The 22,449-nt window shown below is 44.2% G+C and overlaps 1 protein-coding gene across 6 annotated transcripts in view; it reads left to right on the top strand.

The window, feature by feature from the left end:
- Smoc1 (SPARC related modular calcium binding 1) overlaps nt 1-22,449 on the top strand; it is a 148,234-nt gene that overhangs the window by 84,975 nt on the left and 40,810 nt on the right. For all 6 annotated transcript variants that reach the window (XM_013155262.2, XM_063241320.1, XM_013155259.2 and 3 more), the window contains exons 4-5: nt 8,835-8,934; nt 10,907-10,954. In XM_013155262.2, coding sequence (XP_013010716.1) covers nt 8,835-8,934; nt 10,907-10,954 — 148 coding nt within the window. The remainder of the gene's footprint in view (nt 1-8,834; nt 8,935-10,906; nt 10,955-22,449) is intronic.

The raw sequence follows: 22,449 nt of genomic DNA, 5'->3' as shown, positions 1-22,449 counted from the left end.
AGCTACATTTCTCCCAGTACTGATCTGAACAAAATTCATATCCACAGCAGGTTTTTTAATTTGGTATTTTGCAGACATAAAGACATATTTGCCCCCAAATGGAAAAGTAAGTGAACATATTGGCCATTTACAAATCTAGACATTTCAAGGATCAGATAGTTGGACAGAAATTCAAAAATCTAGGTTCTTTAAGGTTGCTGAACTTCTAAGGCTATCTGTTGTTTTTAAATTTTTTATGTGTATGTTGGAGGGCATGGTATTGAAATTTTAGGAAAACATAGTTCTTCATCATAAATTGAGACACTGTCAGTTGGGTATCAGTTTATAAATCTTCACCTTTCTCTTGAGAAACAAAAGTCTCACTTATGGCAGGGATGTAGAAGTGTAGATCTGAGTTAGAAAGGACTTCGGTGCCCTCTTTGTCTCCTTCCTCTCCCTGTATGCCACAATCCAGAGGTCAGGTTCTACTCATAGTGTCTGACTAAGTGGCCATCTGTTTGCTACTTGATGGCCACCAGAAACAGGAAACTGGTTCACACAATGGCAAAATCTATAAGACATTTTAGAACTGTAAAGGAAGATCCTTTTCACATGATTTGAGATCTGTCTTCCAATAATTTCTAACGAATGATTTTAGTTCTAGCTATGGAACTTATAGAACCCATAGAAATTCCACTTTTTATGGAAAGAATTGGAGATAGACACCTCTCATCCTAGTAAAATCCTTTCTTTTAGCTAACGATTATTTCTTCAGGCCTTAGCCAAAATTCTTAGTTTTGTGGATCATTCCAATATCAGGGATTTATGTCTCTTTCCTCCTGGCTTCTTTCTTCTAACTTTAGTTGTCCAAGGGCCTTTGTACAAAGCCCTGTTTCCCAAACTGGACACAAGATATCCAATGTGCTCATAAACAGCCTAGGATGAATGGAAGTGTCTAACTAGTGTCATACTGCCAGCTATGCCACATCATTAACTCATAAAAAGTGAAGTTGACCAAAGATCCCCATATTTAGGAAGATTTGAAATGAAGGGTCATCTCCTTCTCTACCTCCCCTCCTAAGTTCTGGAGAATGATGTAATTACTCTAAAAGGAAAATTCCTCATTCCCCAACAGACAATCCTCCCTAGACCTGGCATAGAGTCAGAGATGGTGTTTGTAGCCAACAGAACAGCACTGTTTTGAGGCTACAGCTTATGTCTTCCCTGAAAAAGGGAAAAGAACAAACCAGCATGTGCTGAGCAGTACCTGATGCTACATTAAGTGCTTCACACGTCTTACCTCTCTCAGTGATGGTCAAAGCAGTGACTTTAGCCCAGTTTCGTAAACAGGCTCAGAGAAGTCAAGTGCTAAGGAGTCTGATTAACACACAGATTATAAAGAAAGAGAAGGAGGAGGAGGAGAAGGGGACTAATATGGACAAGAAGAAGAAGAGGACGAAAAAGAAAGGAGGAGGAGGAGAAGAAGAAGGAGAAGAAGAAAGTTTCAAACTCCTACTGTCAAGAGAAGAGAGTTCGGAAAATATCTACCTGCTTTCTGATTCTAGTTTAGCTTTTTCCCACTTGAAACTGTTCATGGGCACAAGTGTAGTTACTTCCTTACATATTTGGTAGTTGCTATTGAGAATGACAGATCAAGCCTGTGCCTTTGCATATGGTTCATGTTTTCTGTTTTGCTGAAGAGGTGCCAAGTGGTAGATGGAGGAGATGAAGCCACTGGGTGAGGGGGTTCTGTGTGTTGGAGAGGATCCCGTTGTCTTAATCACTTTTTCATTGCTGGGATACAATACCTGACACCCACAGTTTAAAGGAAGAGTGGTTTGCTTTGGCATACTTCATTTTGGTCCATAATCTGTGGTCTATACAGAAGGACCGCATGAAGGAAAAGCCGCTCACATTATAGCAGCCAGGAAGAAGAATTAGGGAAGAGCATGGAAGGGAAGTGCACCCTTCCAGGTCCTGCCTGGAGTGACCGATCATCTCTGCCCAGACCGTGCCTTCCAACAGGAAGCCAGCCTTAGTGCCTCCACAATCCAGTCACTTGCCAAACACATAGGCTGGGGGGGGGGAACGTATGCATGTATGTATGTCTGCATTTAAGACAGGGTCTCAGTGTGTAGTTCATGCCTACCTTGATCTCACTATGTATTCCAGAGTAGCTAGAACTCACAGTGATCCTCTTGTCTCTGCTTCCTGGATTCTGACATTATCGGTGTGTGCCACCACACCCTGCTCTGCCGCCATTTTAGATACCAACTGAAGGTCTGGGATAATCGAAAATGGATTTCTTGACAGAGATACAGCTTGAGAAATCCTGATAGAAGGGAGGGAAGCATGATCTTTGGAGGTGAGGTATTCCAAGCATACAGAACCTACTGAGTGATTACCTGACATCTAGACTGTTAGAAAGTAGGATTTGGACAAAACAGAGAAATAAAGCAAGGCCCGCAGTTCACTGTGCTTAGCCAGCCCCAGAGCATATGGCCAGGGACACTAGTGCCACCAAATGCCCCATACAAAACTTCAGGGGATAGATAACTATACTACTAATCTCTCTTCATCACAAAGAACAGTTTGTGTTGTCAGTTTGATCATTTTTTTGTGTCTAGATTTTGTAACCTGAACAACTAGTTCTGAGATAACAATATGTAATATATTAGTGTTAGTTCTCTATTTTCTTTTTTGAAATTTTGCATCATTTCTATCCTTTTCTTCTGTTTTGTTCTTTAAAATAAAAAAATGTTAAAAAAAAAAAAAAAAAACAAGGAGGGGCTGGAGGTTTAGCTCAGCAGCATAAGCGCCTGCCTTGCAAGCAGGCAGTCGTGAGTTCGATCTCCGGTACCGATAAAAAGGAAAAAGACAAAAAAACAAAACAAAACAAAAAAAAAACCAAGGAAATTCTCATTTAAGAAGTTTTGAAATTGCTGCAAATAGGATCTTGCTCTTTTTTTTCAGTAAAATCACTTAAGTCTAGAATTTCTGCAGTGAGGAAGTCTTTTGACTTGGTCAAATCCAGTCTTTCCAGGATGATTCGACCAACAACATCTTGGTCTCTGGGTAATTCCTATTCTCACCCCATGGGAAGCATCTGTCTCCGAGGAAAGGCGGTGGACTTGGAGGGAAGTGAGCCCAAGAGACAGTTTTCACCCAGGGTTCCCTAGGGAGGTGGGTACTCAGTAGGACGGAGAGCAGAACCAAAGTAGAAATGGCAGAGAGGTCTAGTGCTGTCTGAGAACCCCCCAGGAACTGTGAGGAGAGCAGCTGGCCAGTGGGTGTGGTGGGGGCCCCCAAGCTATTACCCAAACCACTCCGAAAAGTTTTCCCATTTACGTAAACTCCACAAAGGGCTCTCTTCCTGCTACTCCTCCAGGAGAATATTTGCCCCCATCTCCTTCCCCCAGAAGAGTTCTTCATACCAGAGAATTGGGAGGCACAGACTCAGTCCATTCCCTTAGACACCAGCTTCTGAGAGAAGGAGAGCTGGGAGCTGCTGGGAGGTTCCCGTCCGCCAGGACCACGCCTTGGGGACCACGCTGCTCCTCCGTGTTGGGCCCCAGCTTCCTGACTGGAAAATGTTTGGTTAGACTGGTGATCGCTAAAGATTTTTCTGGCTCTTTGTCAGTTCTAAAATGTTATGAGCATTTAAATATCAGGATTCTAATCTCCTGACTGTTTATTACCTACCCATGACATTTGAATAAGTAATGTTGCCTGTCTTTGTCCTGTAAATCACTTACACACAGGGTGACTTTGAGCCTTAAATGAGACAGTGCAGAGATCAGCCACGGAGATGGAGAAACCACTGTGACAGCAGAAGATAGTGTTTTCCGTTTTGGTCATGGCATCCATGGGTGATGGAGACCTGTAGGACTGTATATGCAACCTCTCTGCCCCTCTGTTTTTCTTGATATTCTCCAATGTTTGTCTCTTCTTGCTGGTGTGTTTTCTGCCTCTTTGCTCACTGGTCACTTGTCCACCTTTGTTGGGATGCTGGTCTTCCACATTCTCCTAGGTGGCCAGTAATTGAGCTAATGTTGGAGATTAGCAGACTTAAATGATTTTAAATTTATCTTAAGTTGGACAGTGGTTGGACTGCAATATACAAGGGGGCTGTTTATGGAAAGGGCCTCTTGCCAACAGTGTTCAAGTATGTGAGTCACAGATGAAACTTTCTTATCTGAGAACAAACTGTTTTAAAGTACCCTTAGGAACATCAGTTATATCCAACAGGATAGTTATAATGTAAGCTGAGGGCAACCTCACTTTTCAGTTGGTTGATGTACAAACACTTAATGTCTCTAAAGTAAGATCTGTCATTTGACACTTTAGTCTTGCTAGGATGCTCCAGTGTGGGATAGGGAACCAGATCCTTAATTTGTACCTCTGAGGCTGGAACAACACTGAGTTTTGAGAACTGCACAGCCCAGTATTAGAAATGGCCTCAGCAGTATCTCATGACACAAGCTTTTTCTGTAGGTTAATGCCAAGAATTGATTAATTTGAGGCTCTAGGGGCACAGAGGGCATTACTTATTAATTTAAGAGAATCAGTTTTGTATAGGAGAAGGATAAAGCAGGAAGAATTTACATTTTGATTATGCATCAACTCTGTAGGATGTCGACTTTGCTTTTCTTCAAGAAGCCTTGCCTCTCTTCTCTGAGAATAATACTTCTATTCCTAAATAAAACAAACTTCTTTCTCCACCCAAACTTTCAAACATTTTTCTCATTGCAGACTGCTCTTTTCTAGTCAGAATAGGATGTTCTTTTGTTTCTATCAGATAATGTGGCTCTGACCTTTTTGAGTGTACAGTTAGTTTGCTAAAAAAATAACATGATGATAATGAAAATAAATAACTAGAATTAACTGGGAACTTACCCTATGAGCTAAATGCTTTATTTACACTATCTAATTTCACTTTCTCAACAACTGGAATATTTACTGTTATCATCCTCTTCATCATTATCATCTTTGTATTCATCCTTGTCTTCCTTTTTTAAAATAAATGCAGAGTCCCAGGCTTAGTCTGATGAAGAAAATTTCTGAAGCTGCAGTCTGTCTCCAAGTCAGTTCTCTGCAAGAAGACAGCTTGAAAACTCCCTGGGACAATTTAAAAAACAACCTCTTAGCTGGGTGTGGTGGTGCATGAAAGGGTTTTGGCCCAGATAGGACACTGTAGCCAGGAAACCCACAACCGGAAGCAGGAAGCCCCATCTCCCCTGCCCCTAGGAAGTTACCTGTGACGCCATCTTCCCGCCCCTGGAAATTTACATATGGCGCCAAACCTAGGACCAATGGGCTACCTGTGTATCCCTAATGCCCGCCTTAGGTTCCACCCCAAACTGAGGCTATGTACAGGCCCCCATGCCAAGTGTCCACCGGAGAGATCGCTGGACGCCAGCGGTGAGGGTGCTGGTCATCTCTCTCCGTGTTCTCAGAATAAAGGCTGCTTTTTATTTTATATTTCTCATCTTTTGTTAATATTTTTCATCTTTTGGAAATAACCCTAGCATTTGGTGCCGTGACTCGGATTCGAACTGAGGTTGCTGCGGTGGAAATAACCCTAGCAGTGCGTATCTGTAATACCAGTACACAGGGGGCTGAGGCAGGAGGATTGCTGTGAGTCTGAGAACAGCCTGTGGTACTGGGTGAGATGTTGTCTCAAAAAAAAACCCAAACAATCAACCAGCCAACCTGAAATGAAAACAGAAAGTCTAATCCCTCTATTTAAAAGCAAAGGCTGAGTCTTTGATAGGCACTTTAGGAATTGGGTTTTTCTTGGTTGCTTCTGCACTCTGAGGTCTGCTGGGGTCTCTGTGACTTCATTTGCCTCCAGCCACCCCTTCACTCCCTCCCCTGCGGCACATCTGGGTCAGGTGTGCTACTGTTGTGGATCCTGGGCCTCGAGGAATAAGACAGCAGTTCCTCGTTCTGCTTCAATTTCACAGAATTTGGGAGGAGCTCCCAGCCTGAAGACTTTGTAATCTGGGGTCTTTTCCTAGGAGGGTAGATGAGGAAATTGCTGAGGGTCCTGGGGAGAAAGGAGCTGTGTTTGGGGGCTGTGGGCCTGGCTGGGGTCTAGGAGGCAGCGTTCCTGTCCCTGTAGGGGGCACAATGGGCCCACTCAGGGAGAAAGTGGCCCCTGGCACCCACTGATCCCAGAGGTCCAGATCATATCCCCTGAAACAAAGCTCTGGACTTGGCCTTTTCTTTACAAATTTAGTTCTGTCCCCAGTAACCTTAGTTGGAACTCTGCGCATGCTCCATGGGAGAGGCTTCACATCAGCCAGTGTTCTGTGATCTGCCTGATCACAGTGCCGAACATCATCCAAGCATCATCCGTGCAGGGCTGGGCAGAGGCACAGCCCTGAGTGCTAACTCGAGGCACAAACCTTGTACAGAGGGAGGCCTGCCTTGACCTTGGATACCAAAGAGCCTGGGAGTGAGTCAGCACGGCCACCCAGACTCTGGGCCAAGTCCCCAGAGGTGATTATTGGTCAGTGAGGAGAAAGCAGCCAGCCAGGTCCCATTAAAATGCTGTCCCTGGCTGGGACTTGTCTAGGAAATATCCCCTGCAAGACCCAGGGAATCTGAAGGGGTCAGCATGAGGTTTCCAGAAGGGTTTCCCACCCATTCCTTCAGAGTTACTAGAAGAGCCTTGGCCTACTAGGAGCCACATGGTCAGGTGTTTCGGACACAGCCAAGAGCAGATATCAGTCTGGGCACAGCCACTCACTCTACCTGGCCTTCATCACCTATGATGCAGTGGACCTCCTCACTAGATCCTCCAGGCTGGACATTGCTACCAAACACCATAATTTCCCCCATGACAAGTTGTTTACCATCAGCCTACCCTCAGTACATGCTGGGCTTCTAATTGGCTAGATCAAGGTTAAACCCTAGCCTCTGAATTTCTTTCCAGTTCACAGTTAGACCTCTTTAGAAAGTGGTACAGCGCAACCTGAGCTATTGATTTTGGTGAGTGGCCATGGCTGTGGGGTACCACCTGTTGCCAGGGAGTATCAGCTATGACCATGAGATGAAGTGGGAGTAGAACACAGTTCTGGGGGGTGGGCATTGAGTACCACCTCCTTGCAGAAATTGTAGAGGTGAGGAGCTCATTTAGACAGAGTCATCTTATGAGTCAGAGCAAAGGGCCCTCTATCTTGTCTTTCCCTGATTTCTGTGGATAGACTTGTGGTGCAACCATTTGTCTAGGGCAGAAATCATAGTGTTTGCTACTTAAGCAAGAGCAAAAGGCTTTCTGTAGATTTTCTACCACAGTGGTAACTTCTGGGTCTCACCCAGCCTGTTTGATTGCCCTTTTCAGTCTGTCTCCTTCTATACCTCCCTACTCAATTTGTATGCAATTACTGTCTGATATCAGTTTCAATATGTCTTTGGTCCCAAGAGGCATGCTTTTTTTTTCACACTTTAATATCTTTGCAATTGGCACACATCTTGTCATTGAGATCTATGTTTAATGTGATGCAGCTGTGTAAATTGATGTTGCATTTTTAGAATTGATGGAGACCAAGAATTGAAGAAACATGAGAACTCATGCCTGTATGCAACCCATCAATCACCTACAATAAAATGTCAGGTGTTAATGCTCTATGCTGGGAATGTAGAAATAGCTATTATGCAGTCCTTGAGGTCTAATGCAGAGAGATGGACCAGCCAAATCCATAGCTAGAGCTCATTGTGCTAGAGGTTCTGAACTGGAGAGGGATCAGGGGAAGGGGGAGGTTAGGCTAAGAGAGAGGAGAAGGTAGATGATAAAGGAGGATGGGATGTGGGGGGATTCGGAGAGTGTTGGGAACAGGTTAGAGAATGGTGTCCAAGACAAGTTGAATAGCAGCTGGAGCAAATAAAGATTCAGAGTCAGGAGAAACTAGGGTGTGTTTGGGAACATCAAAGAGTTCATTGTGGCCAGAGTGGAGGGCTTGCATAGTGCCATGGGTGTAAAATGATACTGCAGGAATGGGGGATGGATCTTGACCTTGAGTGCCATGCAAATTAGTTTAATCTCCATCTGAAGTCCAAAGGTGAATGCTGAAGGGTTTTAAAGCAAAGGGATCTGCCTTACTGTGAGTTTAGGAAAACCACAGAGAAAACAATGGGAAGAGGACAGTGGAGTCCAGGGCAGGAGGTAGGCAAAGTGACAGCTATTGAAAGAGAAGAGAAGAGTCACCTTGAAGGAAGGACACAAAAAACCTTTTTTTCCTTGACTGTTCTCAGGCCAGTGGACCTGATTCCATGCAGACTTGAAGAACATCACCTAGTGGTATAGCTGGGCCTCGAGAAATAGAGCCTTTGACCTTGCCTTAACTTCATGATTGGTGCTCTTATTTCAGGAGAGCCATGTGGTTATAGACAGGCTGATCTAAGAGTGAATGCCTAATTAAACTAATTTGCATGGCACTCAAGGTCAAGAACAAAAAAACCTTATTGCTTACCTTTACTAGTTAAAGAAGTGTCATATCAACCCCCAGTAGTGACCTTCCAAGTTGTACATGCCAAATTAGTTCACCTTTTACAGTTGGATGGAAGTCCCAATATTGGGAGACCCAACACAGGGAAATGTGGATGTATCTCAGCATGATATCAGATATTAAAGTTTTTGGAGTCAAAGAAAGCAAATAATTTGCAGTTGTGCATGTATGTGGGTCATACAGCAAATGTTGATGCTGTTGGCTAACTGGTCAACCTGTGAGTCACTCTGAAGCAAGAGGTGGGGTGGGAGGTGGGAGCAATACTTGAAAAGGTGTAAGAGATGACTCTTGATATCATGACCCAAGACTTATGTTTTTTTCCTTTCTCACTTCTCTGAACAGGTGCAGTGCCATACCTTCACAGGGTACTGCTGGTGTGTCACCCCAGACGGGAAGCCTATCAGTGGTTCTTCTGTGCAGAACAAAACTCCTGTATGTTCAGGTACCGTAGGGAGGGGCGGGAAGCACGAAAGGGGTTGGAGAGAGACCCCCTTGGTGGGTCTCCTGCACCTGGTGGGAAAACCTTTGAAAGGTTGGTGGTGGCTATGAGGTCTTTCCCTGCTCAATAGTCAGCTAAATGAGGAGAGTTAATATATGCCTATATGTATATGTTTATCATTTTGAGTTTAGGTTTCTGGTTCAATGCTGTCTTCCTAAGCATTGACTAAAACCCCTAGAGCTGGATGGCATTTAAATTTGTAACTTGTATGCCTATTGATTGCTGTTGAAGTGTATTGGAATGGACTTTGAGACTGCATGGAAGTACCACATCAAAGACTACAGTGATCAAGTAGTGATGACTGTCACATGTGCTGAAGAGGACAGTGGTGGCCTCTATAATAGAAGTACAATAATGGAAAATTTTCCTATCAGTGGCCCTTAAATCTGGCTGATCCTCAGAAGTACCTGGGGAATTAAAAAGAACCCAGATGCCAAGGCTTCTTCTTATACATTCTGATTCAGTAGGTTTGGAGTGATCCTTGCAGACCTTATTTTTACAAAGCTTTTCCTGTGGTTCTGAAACTACTTCATGATGGTGACCTGTTGCGTTAGTCTATAGCAAAATTAAGTCATTACCAACTTTATAGACATAGTGGAATTCTGCTATTAGATCAGTTTCATGGGATTATGGATTATGGATTTATATAAGCTCTGTGCTGTCCATTTCCATTCATTTGTAAGGAATTTAGGAGCCACTCTCTTAAATTCACCATGTAGTTCAGCACTTTCAAAAAAAAAAAAAACCTATCTTACCCATCAGTTGCTTTGTATTTCCTGTGTGTATAGGTGGTTTTATTATTTTTAATTTTATGTGCAAAAAGTATAAAAATTACGTGAAACTCTATGGGAAATTCCAAAGGGTAGCAGTCTTACTATCCTAATTTTTTTTTGACAAAATTGATCCACTTTTTTGGTAGCCTGTCTGTATAAAGGGAAAAGTAAGTGGGAAAGGCAGTAAAAATATATGTTAGGAAACCAAAATTTGCTTACTAGAAGGGAAGTTGACTTTATTTGTGGTTTATATGGAAACTGGAAACCTTAATTGGGGTTGAAGTGGGGAGAGGCAGAAATTAGCCTTCTTTACAAATGACCTGGAAAGTTTCATTCAAAGCAAACAAAAGGCACTAGAAACAAGCCGTGCAGGGCAATATAACAGAATTCTCACAAAGCTAGTATTTGGAGAAGAGAATGATACTGATTAGGAAAACATAGATTCTTTCTTGCTCTCTGCTGGTGAGACCTCCGTGGATGCCCTTTTGTGATGAGTAGTTATGCCCTGCACGTGTAGAACTGAACTTTATGGAAAAGACAAGTGCCATGGGGTTAGGCCTGGAGGATGGGTACATGTGGCATCCTAGTATGTGCAGGGTAAATGTTTGGATAAACACACATGCTACCCCTCCTTGAGGAACAGGCCGTGTCTAGAAAATTGTTTCCATGCCTCAGACTATTTTGGCCATTCAGTACAATTGGACCAACAATTTTCTACTTAATGCAGTTGGAAAATCACCGATTTCCTGCCCTAACCAGCAAGGGATGTCAATCATTGTATTTGCAGTAAGAAGAGTCTCTTTTCAGTCCGCTCTACTGACTCGATATAGCTCAGACATAGAATTGGTGAGAAGTAGGGGACATGGGTGTGGATTCAAGAGTCAGGTATTGGAAAGGGGAGTTATATGGATGTGGACTTTCATAAAAATCTGGTCAAGACTAATGCCAGGGAACTTGGAAATCATAGTTCAACTCAAAACAAAGCTGAGTTATCAGTGACACTGATGTTAAACAAATCCTACTCACCGTGTATGACGCTAGATATAACATATGTTCACAGTGTCAGGCTTTGCCATTGCTGTGAAAGAAACCAAGCACAGTGCATCTGAATGTCTAAGTTTTTGTTTCCCTTTTCACCTAAGGTTCAGTCACCGACAAGCCCTCGAGCCAGGTTAACTCTGGAAAGAAAGGTGAGTGGAGTTTTATGCTTTATCTTAATGTGTGCATCTCAAGCCGGCCTGCCCTCCAAGGAGTTCTTAGACAAGATAGAAGGAGCCTGGGGTGAAAGCTGAAAGTGGCCTCCAGAAAGTCTGCTCCATTCTCATTCCCTGTTTCCTCCCAGAAGCACTGGAGGTAAGGCTCATGTGGCGGTGGCTATCAAGTGCCTGAAATTTTCAAGGGTAGTGAACAAAAGAGGAGCACAGGCCTGAGAGGGGCCTTATGTGAACCCTGAGAACCTCGGCTTCCTCAAGAGCTCAGCTGATCAGCTACCAGTGAGGCCAGTGCTAGACCAAAGATGAAAAACAGCATGTCCATGTCCGTCCTTAGCGCTCTCGTTTATAAACCTAGAAAACATGTCTGGGTATATATATATATTTTTTGCCTACTGATTCACCTTAATCATGTGTTCCAGCACTTCTAGACTTCTTCACTGAGGGCTGGGCTGGTGTCATGGATATGTGACCTGTGCAGTTGCTTTCTTGAAATTCTGAATAATTTTGTCTTGGACCTGGGAGAACAGTGACACAGTGCACATTAGCAGAGAAGGTATCTGCAATACGAATCTCGGTTGCTGAACCTTGTCACCACAGTCACACGTAGGCAGTGTGATGCATAGTAAATCATTTCTACAGCATACTTGAGGTTTTAATTTTTCTTTACTTGGTACAATACTAAATAGCAAGTTAAAAACCATCATGCCAAATTCAAAAGAGAGAGAGACTGTGGAAGAAAAGGTACTGCTTCATATTTAATGCTTTATTTTTAGTGCTTAGTTTTTCCTGCTGTTTGTACAAAGGGTCTAGCAGTTTCCTTTCACATTGGGCCCTATGAGTTCAATAGCTGATATTTGTCTGAGTGCTGTACAGTGGACGAGCTAGCACGAGGCATAGCCTTGGGATATGCTGACCACAGTGCTCAGTGTCAAAGACAGTTTGAGGCCCAAAATTGATGGTTACTGATTTCCCAGACAGCATACACAGGGAGCCGATAGTGACCTAGAAAGCAAGAATCCATTTCATTGCATGTGTGAGCACTGAAGAGCTCCTATGTAGCTAGATATAAGGCTTCCAACTTGCATCTAGACCTTGGAGATGATATGCTTGGAAGCTTGGAGAGCTGGGTCCCCTGAGACTCAGCAGAAGTTCCCAGGCTTGCCCTATGCACATAGTTACTGGGAGACCAAGTCAGGCCCAGGCCCCTGCCCCAGGTGCGTATGCCATGGGGATGGGAAGAAGAGGCAAAGCCACCTGTCTTGAATGCAGGAGATAAAAATCCAGAGAACCCAATGCCCTGAATGCAGGTGCTCCGAGAAGATGTGGAAGTGGCACCTGAAGCTGCCACCCCTCACTGGGAAATATGGGACCAGTGAGGCAGCTCCTTTTTCCCTGTGCAGGAGTATGGAAGTGGGTTAGAAAAAAGGGTGCAAGCTCCTTTCCAGGTCCTTCCCAGAGCAGGGGGAGATAGCCCTGTGTGCTCCTTTCCAGGTGGAAAGCGGGGAGAAGGGAGAAAAGTAAGTCTCAAGATCTGAAATCACCAGTGCTGCCAGTGGTATGTCTCTGCAGGGTTTGGGAGTGGGAGACAGCTTTAGTTTTGCTTGTTGCAACTGAGGTCTTCAGGTTTACCACCTTGTTTCTGAACACAAGGTCCTAGTGGAAGAAAAAAAATGCAGTTGTGCAAAACCTACCGTTCAAGTCTTCCCTACTGAAGGAGCTGAGTGTGTAATGATGAATAAGATATCTGGACCAGGAAAGGCCATCTGCTGGGCAGAGCTGTGTTCTCCAGGGTGATGTGGCTTTGTACTCTGGGTAACAGAGACAGACCATAACCCTTCTGGGTGAGCCAGTTGGAAGAGGGCAGGTGGGTTGGCAGTGATATTTATGGTAAATGACAGCACCTTTTTGTCCCCTCTTAGTCTTAGGGTTCACTGCAGAGGAGCCGTCTCCTCCAGGGGTGATACAGGGAAGGGGTAGAACCTGAAGCCCCTGCTCAGAGGGACAGTTTGCTGCCTGCTCCCAGCTATTTGCTTCCTACTCTACACGGATTCTCCCCTCCCAGATAGTTCCTTCAGAGGCTGCTTTTCTGGGGCAAAAGTCAAGACAAAGTGTGTGTGTGCATGTATGTGCATATGTACATGCATGCATACATACATGCACTAGGACTACTCTGTCCTGGGGAGCTGAATTCTGCCCTGTGCTCTCTCTTTCTCTCTACTTGGAGGATTGAGTTCTGCGCTAAATCATCTTCTCTTTGTGTGTCATGGGCAGGGCCTTGAAAAGCAGGTTCAGGCCACCTGTAGGAAGGGCCACCTGAAGTAACACCTGTCCAGGAAGCTGGAGTTTGAATGGGGATAGGGTGCGAGAGAGAGGGCATTTGTAATATCCTGTGTTGACCTGCCAAGGTTCCTCTTTCAGCTGCCACTTAAGAATGGAATGTGCTCTGCAGGGCAGCAGGTGGGAAGACACAAAGGCCCCTTGTCTGAGCTTGTGCCCGCACGTGGCTGCCCCCAAAGCATCTCCCTGGGGCTTGAGCTTACCGTCTCAGGCCTGCCTCAAAGCCATACTGGCCCAGGCCCTGTGCAGCCTGAGGGTACGGCTGGAAAGGAAGTGAGCCTAGAGGTCTGCAGTGTGAGAAAGGGCCTGAAGGACCAGGAGAAGACCCAGTTTTCTTTTTTCCTACCTTCCTGCCTTTTTGAATCTGCCTCACTGACAGGCCTAGAAGGGATCGGTTCTCTCTGCCTGCAAGGAATGAAAAGACTATTGTGTGACAACAGAGAATCTGGTTGCCAGCCAGGAATTAGTCCTGTGAAGGACAGGAGGAGAAAGGCAGAGTGCAAGGAGCCGGGGAGGAGGCCCGGAGAGATAGCAGGAGGAAGGCAGGCAGGAAGAGGAGGCCGGGGAAGCTGGGTGGTAGCGGGTCACAGCAGTTTGGCCGGGCTGGGAGGCCTGGGTTGCTGCAGTCTGTAGGTCCGCAGGTGTGGAGCCCGAGGGGAGGCGTGGGGAAAGAAGGGTGGGGGAGACTCTTATCTTCCCCAGATGCACGTGCTGCAGTGGGGAGGAGGGTCAGGACTTCAGACTGTTTACTTAATCCCTTGGAATGTCCTTTCCTCTCTCTGTTCTTTGGGCCCCTTGTGCTTAACGAACTCCTTTACGGGCACATGTGTGGTAATTAACACGTGCAGGGTAGGTCCAGGGCCATGTGTTTGAGTTTCAAATATCCATTGATCTGGGGCAATCCCATCCCTGGCCGCCCCCTCCTCCTCTCCTCTGGTCCTCGAGGAGAGATGGGGAGGGGATGTGTGCTGGGGCAGTGCGCACATGCACTCCTACGTGTTTTATTGATGTGATGGAGTGATACCTGGAGACAGGAGGAGCCAGACTGCCTGGTTAGCTCTGAAAACAGTGTTGGATAGCAGTTGAAGGCTGCAGAAGGTGAGAGATAGACAATCACTTGGGGTTTTCTCTGAGGTAGTATGCGGGAAGCAAACCATGTTGAGAGGTTATCAGTTTCTTCTGGGTGGTTTTGCCTGGCTGTGCCATGGCCCAGGGGTTTTTTGGAGGTGCCACTTTTGGGGTCTTGATGCTGATTCTTATAGGTGAACTTCAGAAGGTGGGCTTGGCCTTCCTCGTTTGTGAGTGCCAGACAGAAGTTCTCAGCCTCGGAAGGGTTACGTGTGAAGAATGACAGATGTGAAGATACGGGACTGTGCTTGGAAGATGAGTTCTGGCAGTTCTCTGGGAGTATCTTTCCTCTGAGTGCCCAGAATTACAAGAGGCCCTCAGGCTGATATTGTGATAAATGGCAAGTGAAAGTTTAGGGTCACCAGGAGTTTTCTGCAATTTGTTTATTGCCCTTTAAGAAAGAAAGATAAGAACATTAACAACTTCTGCTTACATTTTTCTGCCTGAACTTCTCTGTTTATTAAGCCAGTTTCAGAGAAAGGCAGAATTTCCAAAATCCAACCCTTTTTTAATGTGTAGAGTCAAAACCCCCCCAAAAACCAAAAAGCAAAAACACTGGTTGCTCCATAGTACGTGTTCCAAGTAAGGAGTGAGTCACATTCATTTCCCTGAGGTTCCTGTCTCCGTCTCTATTTTTAGAATCTCTCCCAGCATGGCCTCCAGGTTGTGCCAACTTGCAGTCCTTGTCCCCCAAGCAGTGGCTGACATGGCCCTAAGGGTCACAGGGTCAATAGATGGCAGGCATCCAGCTAAAGGAGGCTGTGTGTCTTCCAGCCTGACTCTCAGGGGGTGCTAGCACACCTAACGGTGCCCCAGTGCTCTGAGCCTGACTGACGTGTGCCAGGTTGGCTTTGAAGGACATTCCACATGTGGAATGTCACCCTCGCTTGCATGACTTTAACTTCTTCCCAGCTGCTTCTCTTTTTCCCCTCCTATCCAAGCGCTCAGGGGCAGGATCAGGGGAGGCTGGACTGGTGTTAGTGATCTACCATCCTGGGCTGGGTTTGACTGGAGATGGCAGCGGGTCCCCTCTGGTCCCACTGCTTCCCCTTGTGGAGAGGCATGCACCTTGACGTGTGCCTATAGAAACAGAGCTGTGCCCAAACAGCCCCAAATCCACAGAAGGCTGCTCGTGGACTGTGTGTGCCCATTGCTGCTACTGTCTGCTCTGAGCCATCATGATGAAGCCTGGCACATTTGTATTCCGGCTTTGTAGAGATCACTTAGAAAGGGGTGTGTGTATGAGTGTGCTTGAGCTCTCAGACACATGTCGTGAACATGTAATTTTTCTCTCCTTCCCATAGTTAACTGTTCCTCAAGCTTGGCTCCCTGCCCAGACCCCTGCCCTTCATCTTGCCCTTTGTTCTTGATCTTTGCAGGACAGTTTATGTGTGAAGGGTACCTAGATTAAGAGTTTAAATCCCTGCCATATCCCTTCCTCTAAGAATTGGAGAGGAAATAGGATTTAGGAATCTGGAAAGGCCTTCAGGTCATAAATTTATTTGAATTCATGGTGGTATTAGTAATCATTTGTGTTATATACTTGTTCTTTTATTCAATAAATATTTATGCAGAACTTACTAAGTGCTATGCTTGTTATAGTCCCTGAGGATCCAGTGATGTGTAAAACTGATAGGAGCCCTGGGCTCGCCTCCTGGAACTCACATCTGAATGGTTCTCAGCATCTGTTGGGAGGTAGATGTGAAGCCTTCCAGGGGAGCAGTACTTTTCTAGACCCTTGGAAGTTGTCACCTTTGCAGGTACCTAGGAGGAGCATGGCCCATTGTCAAGTTCTTATGCACTCTGGTTGGTACTTTCATGGAGCCTCTGAAGTCCAGATGAGAGGGATCAGAGCTTGTTAGGCCAGTGGGAGAATGTTTGGTTGCTCAGTGTTGCTGCCGAAGTTCAGTTCCAGGTGTGTCCCAGCAACTTAGATAAAGCCAGGGACATGGACATGTGGGTGCACAGGTCTTGGGCCACTCTGACCTTTATCTCTAAGGCCATAGCCTGAGTGCCCCATTTAGCTCCGATGTGAAGGCTGAGGGACCCAGCTCCTGTTGCATGGCTTCTGTGCCTGCAGAAAAAAAGATGTGAGGGTTGAGGTTGCTCATTTCTATGGAAAGCCTATAAAAGTAGACGAAGCAATTTTTAAAAAGAAAATAAAATGTAGTATTAATGATGGAACAGACACATAGGCCAGTGAAAAACGGAGAACCTCAAAACAAACCCAGGGGACCTTTGATAAAGGTGCAACAGCATTTCAGTGGAGGAAAGGTGTTCTTCCAACTAAGGCTTCTATAACACTGAGGACCTAGAAGCCAAACAAATATAACCAATAAATATGCCCCCAAACCTTCACCCAAAACCTCACATCTTATGCAAAACTTAAATGCAAAGCCATTACTTCTCTTCAGAGAAAATCTCATCACCAAAACCTGAGACTTTAAAATTTGTGCTTTAAAAGCTTGATCTACAAAAAATTTTAAGAAACTGAAAAGAATTACAGATGGAAAGAAATATTTAAAAAACCATGCATCTGACATAGGACTTGTGTCTAGAATATGTAATGAACTCTAAACATGCAAAGACTGAAGAACTATTGACCTAAAATATGGACAAACTACATGAACATACATTTCACAAATAAGTATACAAAAAGTGATTCAACATCTTTAGCAACAGGAAGTACAAATGATAAGATACCACTAGTAGTATTCTATTAGTGAAAAAATTATTTCAATACCAAATGTTAGTGAGGCTGCATAGAAACTGGATCTCATACATTGCTGGTAAGAATATAACAGGGTACAGTCACATGAAAAATACTTTGGGAAGTTTCTTTTAAAAACTAAGTATATACTTAACCATAATCTAGCAGTTGTACTTATGAACATTTATTTTAGAGAAAGACTTAACATCCACACAGAAAACCTGTACATGAATGAATAGCAGCTTTATGTATAATAGCCAAAATAGAAAACCCAAATGTCTTTCGGTGCATTAAACACACTGTAATATATCTATATCATGGAAAAATAGTCATAAAAAGGAACAAACTATTGATATGTGCAACAGCACTTTGGAGGACTGCCAAGGGCATTATGCAGAGTGGGGGGAAAAAGCCAATTTCAAAAGGTCGTGTACCGCATGATTCCATTTATACAGCATTCTAGACATGAGTAGAGAGCTGGGGAACAGACGAGTGGTTGCCAGGTGTGAGGGGCAGAATGGAAGAAGGAAAGTGTGGCTGTGAAGAAGCAGTACATGAGAGATTTCTGTGGGGAAGGGATAGTTCTGATGATGGTGGTGACATGGATCCGTATACAGATGGACAGGGATAGCAGATGCACGTGAGGGCATATAAAATTGGTAGGTTCCTGAATATGACCCTTGGAGTAGACCAATGTCAATTTGTCGATTTTGATTTTATGCTATAACTATGTTACCTATATAAATTACAGCTATTCTTTGGTATCCGTAGGAGATTGGTTCCCAAACAGCACCCACCCCCAGTAAACACCAAAATCCACGGTGTTCAAATCCTTTGCACACAATGACATGGTGTTTATATATACTTACGTACATTGTTCTGTATGCTTTAAATTATCTCTAGATTACTTGTATAACCTAATATAATGTAAATACTGTTAAGTAGTTAGGCTGTTTCATTTTTTGCTTGTATTGTTCTTATTGTTATATTGTATTTTTATTGTGATCCCCCCCACACACATATTCTGATCCGTGGTTGGCTGAAATCTTAGATACGGAACCTCAGATATGGAGGGCCAGCTGTGTAGTTACCTATATAATTATGTATAATTAGGTTAAATATTAAGCTGTTGTCATTGAAGAAACTGTGTGACAGGTACATGGAACCTGTGTGCTGCATTATCATCATCGTCATCATTTTCATAGTTACAATAGCTATTCAGAGTTTGTAAGCACAAGATGGTATGATGGAAACTGTAAACACTGACTCAGTTCTCACAGTGGTCTTATCAAGTGCGTGCTGCTGTAGATTCTTATCCTCCCTAACAGATGAACAAACCTAAACATGAAATTAAGGTCACACAGCCTTTAAGAGCAGATAACCCAACTCTGGGACCACTCTCTGTAATTTTGCAACTTCTCTTTGAGTCTAATCATTTCCAAGTAAAAAATTTAAAAAACTAGCACAGTCTTCTGAATGAACCTGGCCTTTAGTGAACTCACCTACTTCTGGGCTCCTCCCTACCTCTGGTCTACCTCCTTTGCCAGCCTCATGGTTTTATTCTTATTTAGGGAAATGTAAGGCTTGAGTATGCAGGTAACTGCTTGCAAAAAGCCAGCTGTGAGCTTCTTTTCACATTAAAAAATGTGAAGTTTAGCCAAACAGTAAAACCTCTTGCTTTGGAAAGGACTTGAAATGCTTAGATAAATTTGGCTTTTTCAAGTCAGTGGAGGGACAGCTCCATTTCTGAATCTTGCTGGTCAGGGGACATGCATCTCAGGAAATGCTGAGGGTGACAGCATTCCATTCTCATGGTATCATTTTGGCCAGGTTCTAGGGACTTATGCAGACAGGTGCAGTTGTATGTCTAGCATGCCCACAATAAGTCATCTTGACCTCTTCACTGGGCCAAATTCACATGCTGAAGGGGATGATGGTTTTGGCATAATTGTGATCCCTTCAAAGGCAAGAACCTTCTAGCCTTTCTACCAGGCTTAAGTTTATCTCTGTATCATTTTAAGATGGATAGTGAAAGCTTAAAAGAGTATGGAGAATCACCAAACCAATGATGGACATGGTCAGAAAGGGCCCAAGAATCAAAGGGGACTTGGGATTGTTGAGGAACCTCCAAATCACAGGACGGGGGTGGTGGATTCTTTTTTCCTCATTCCCTCCTCAGTTTCGAAGACCCCAAGAGAGGCCATTAATACAGATTCCTGCTCTGGCCTCTTTGACACACTTGCTTTTGAAGGACCTTTTGAAGGACCTGGAAGAGAAAGCTCTTTGTATGTGGTCAGAATAAACTCATTGTACACCCAAACAATTAACTCCTCAATGGACTTGCCAGCCCCTTGAAAGGGCCAGCTCTGCTTCCCTGGACCTCTTGGGCTCTATTCAGTCCCTTAAGCACACCAATGTTTTGGGGGTTTTGTTTTGTTTTGTTTGTTATTCTGAAAAGTCTTTCCTTGAGAATAGTCAGAGCAGATCAACATTGTCCTCAGCTGGGCATTTATCTCCCCTTGCCAGCGAATGTCAATCAGGAATCAAAAAGCCAAACAGAGGAGGCTTTGAATGGTGTCATCAGGGGTCGAAGTGACTTCCAGCTGTCTGTGTGTGAGCCAGGCCTTCTCGCAGGGCAGGGAATTGTGCTGTCATACAAACCCATTCTCTACATAGGCTCCCAAAGCCCATGTGGCCTGAAACCGTGGGGCTGCACCTGCAAGGACAAGGCCTGCTTGGGGGCTGGGGAACCTTGGAAGGCCACACGCCATGGTGTGGGGCTGGGAAGTTTCCAAAGCTGCTCTTGGCCTCTGGGTCCTTGAGCAAAGCACTTACTTGCATTGAGACTCAATTCTCTCTTCATCTGCCTAGTGCCTTTCTGCTCCCTGAGTGGTGGTGGAACGGATGAGGAAAGTTACCTGCCGGAAGCTGAGCGTTGCAAAATATGACAAAGCTGCTCTTACTGTTGATCTTGGCGTCATCCCTGAGAAATTCTCTCATGTTTGCTTTATTTGCATATCATAATGTTTTCAAATCTACCTCTTTCTCCCTCCCTGTAAGAAAAATTATTAGTATTTGAATTAGTTTTTTTCCCACAGTGTCCTGTCTTCTTCCCCTAGTTTGGGGGAATATTGTGGTATTAAAGAGAAAGTCTTCCTATTGAAGGCCCCCAAAATGACCAAGAGTAAGCACCAGGCATCAGATCACTGTAGGCATATATGTAAAGTGAGATTAAGATGTTCGTGTTAAAATATATGCAAGACTCTCACTATGAATGAAGGGTTGATTATATAATCCAGCTGTACTTACTGCCAGATGATCTGGCTCAGGTACCTGTGACAAGCTGTATTGCTTAAACAGCTTTACTGGGGTATAATTTACATCCCCAAAATTCACCCACTGTATATGCAGAGTTTGGTAAAATTATAGAGTTGTGCAAACAGCAGTAGAGAATGTTTCTATCACTCCAAAAAGAAACATCAAACCTATGTATAATTAAACCTCACTCCCACCTCCTTCCTTAGGCAACCACAGATCTATCTCTGTGGATTTATCTTTATTAGATGTGCTATCTGAATGGGATCTGACAACATGCAGTATTCACGTTTCCTGCCTACATTTAGAATAATGTTTTGTGAGGTCCTTCATCTATATGGCAACGTGTATTAGTTATCCATTCTTTTTCTCATTGCTGACTGGCATTCAGTTAGGTGGGTATATTTTAATTTATCTGTTCACCAGGTGACAGACATTTGTATTATTTCAAATTTGAGACTATTACAAATAGTCTTGCTATAAACATTTGTGTAAATGTCTTTTGTCTTTTTCGTTTTTATCGGTACCAGGGTTCGAACTCACAACTGCCTGCTTGCAAGGCAGGCGCTTATGCCGCTGAGCTAAATCCCCAGCCCCTTAAAATTTATTTTTAATAGAAGTCCGAAAGGCAGAATTTTAAGGTTGAATGTAAGCTTATGTTTAGCTTTAAAAAAACCTGCCCAAAGTTACTACCCAAAATGTATATTACCACTAGCAACACACAGGGTTCCAGTTTCCCACATCCTTGTCCACACTTGGTATTATCTTTTTAAATTTTAGTCATGCTAGCGAGTGGTTGGTAGTATCCCCTGTGATTTTAATTTGCACACTCCTAAACCCTAGTGATGTCAAACATCTTTTTAGGTTTATTAATCATCCATATGTCTTCTTTGATGACATGTATATTAAAATACTTATTTCAGTTTTAAATAAGTGATCTTAGTGAATTACAGGGTTTTTTAAATTTAAAAACTGATAGTAGCTTAATTTGTAAAACAAAATTTAAAAGTTGCCTAAGATGGTTAGCACTCATAAAATTATATACCCCTCTTCATAGGTCTTTACACAGAGTTTTTTTACCCGTACATAGTGTTCTGAGGCTTTGGCAGGCAGGCTTTCATTTTTAGAAGACAATATTGCTACCCAGAGAAGTAAAGGAGGGGTTCAGTTTAACTGACTTATTGGACATAAAATGGGGATCAGAATGTGATCCCACATGGGCCTGAGAGGCCAGGGACATATTCAGAAAGATTACTCTTTTCCCAGAGGCTCCTGTGGGGCCTGGTACTGCTCCAGGGCTTGCCCGGAAGCGGCCCTGCTGTGGACCTTGGATCCAGGCCTTGGATTTATGTTTGGTAGAAGAGGTGTGCTTATTTGTTGGATCAGAAGCCAGGTGTCCAGGTGCCCGGAGATGATGGTGAGAAGGTCCTGTTGGCTTTGGCTTGGCTTCCTGGCCTTTGGGCCTGCTGGATTTCACAGGTGGCTCCTGGCATCAGGGCGCCTTGTCTTTTCTCACTTTATAAAGATTTCCACCTTGGACCTCCCTTGTAGCACAGCAGCTGTATCTCCTCACCCTTGGTGACCCTATCCCGCAGGAAGATTCATTCGTTACAGTGGCTTTACACTCCAAGGGCCCGTGTGCCTGCATCTGGCAATGTGGAAGTCATCCACCTGCAGAGAGGTGCAGGTCATCCCCAGGAAACCCTCCTTGCTTGGGGGGTAGACCTTTTTGCTGATGGCCAGACCAGAAGGGCAGTCCCAGACGACCATCTGGATGACAGGAGAAAGAAACAGAATGTTTTCAGTTATCTTGCTCCAGAGAGAGTTACAGCTCTTGTAATATGGGAGGATTTTAACACCTATGTTGAATATTAAAATATCGCATAAGCCATTTTCCACTCTGGTTCTCACTCTTGTTCCTCTTGAAAAGTTTTATCTCTCACTCTGCCTTTGCTAGCTTGTAAGACTCCTAACACGCAGC

Source organism: Cavia porcellus, unplaced genomic scaffold (assembly GCF_034190915.1).
Source record: "Cavia porcellus strain 051 isolate PalLab524CR breed Dunkin Hartley unplaced genomic scaffold, mCavPor4.1 scaffold_31, whole genome shotgun sequence".
Lineage (NCBI taxonomy): Eukaryota > Metazoa > Chordata > Mammalia > Rodentia > Caviidae > Cavia > Cavia porcellus.
Note: the sequence above shows the minus strand (reverse complement) of the source record. Positions and strands in the feature narration are given on the sequence as shown.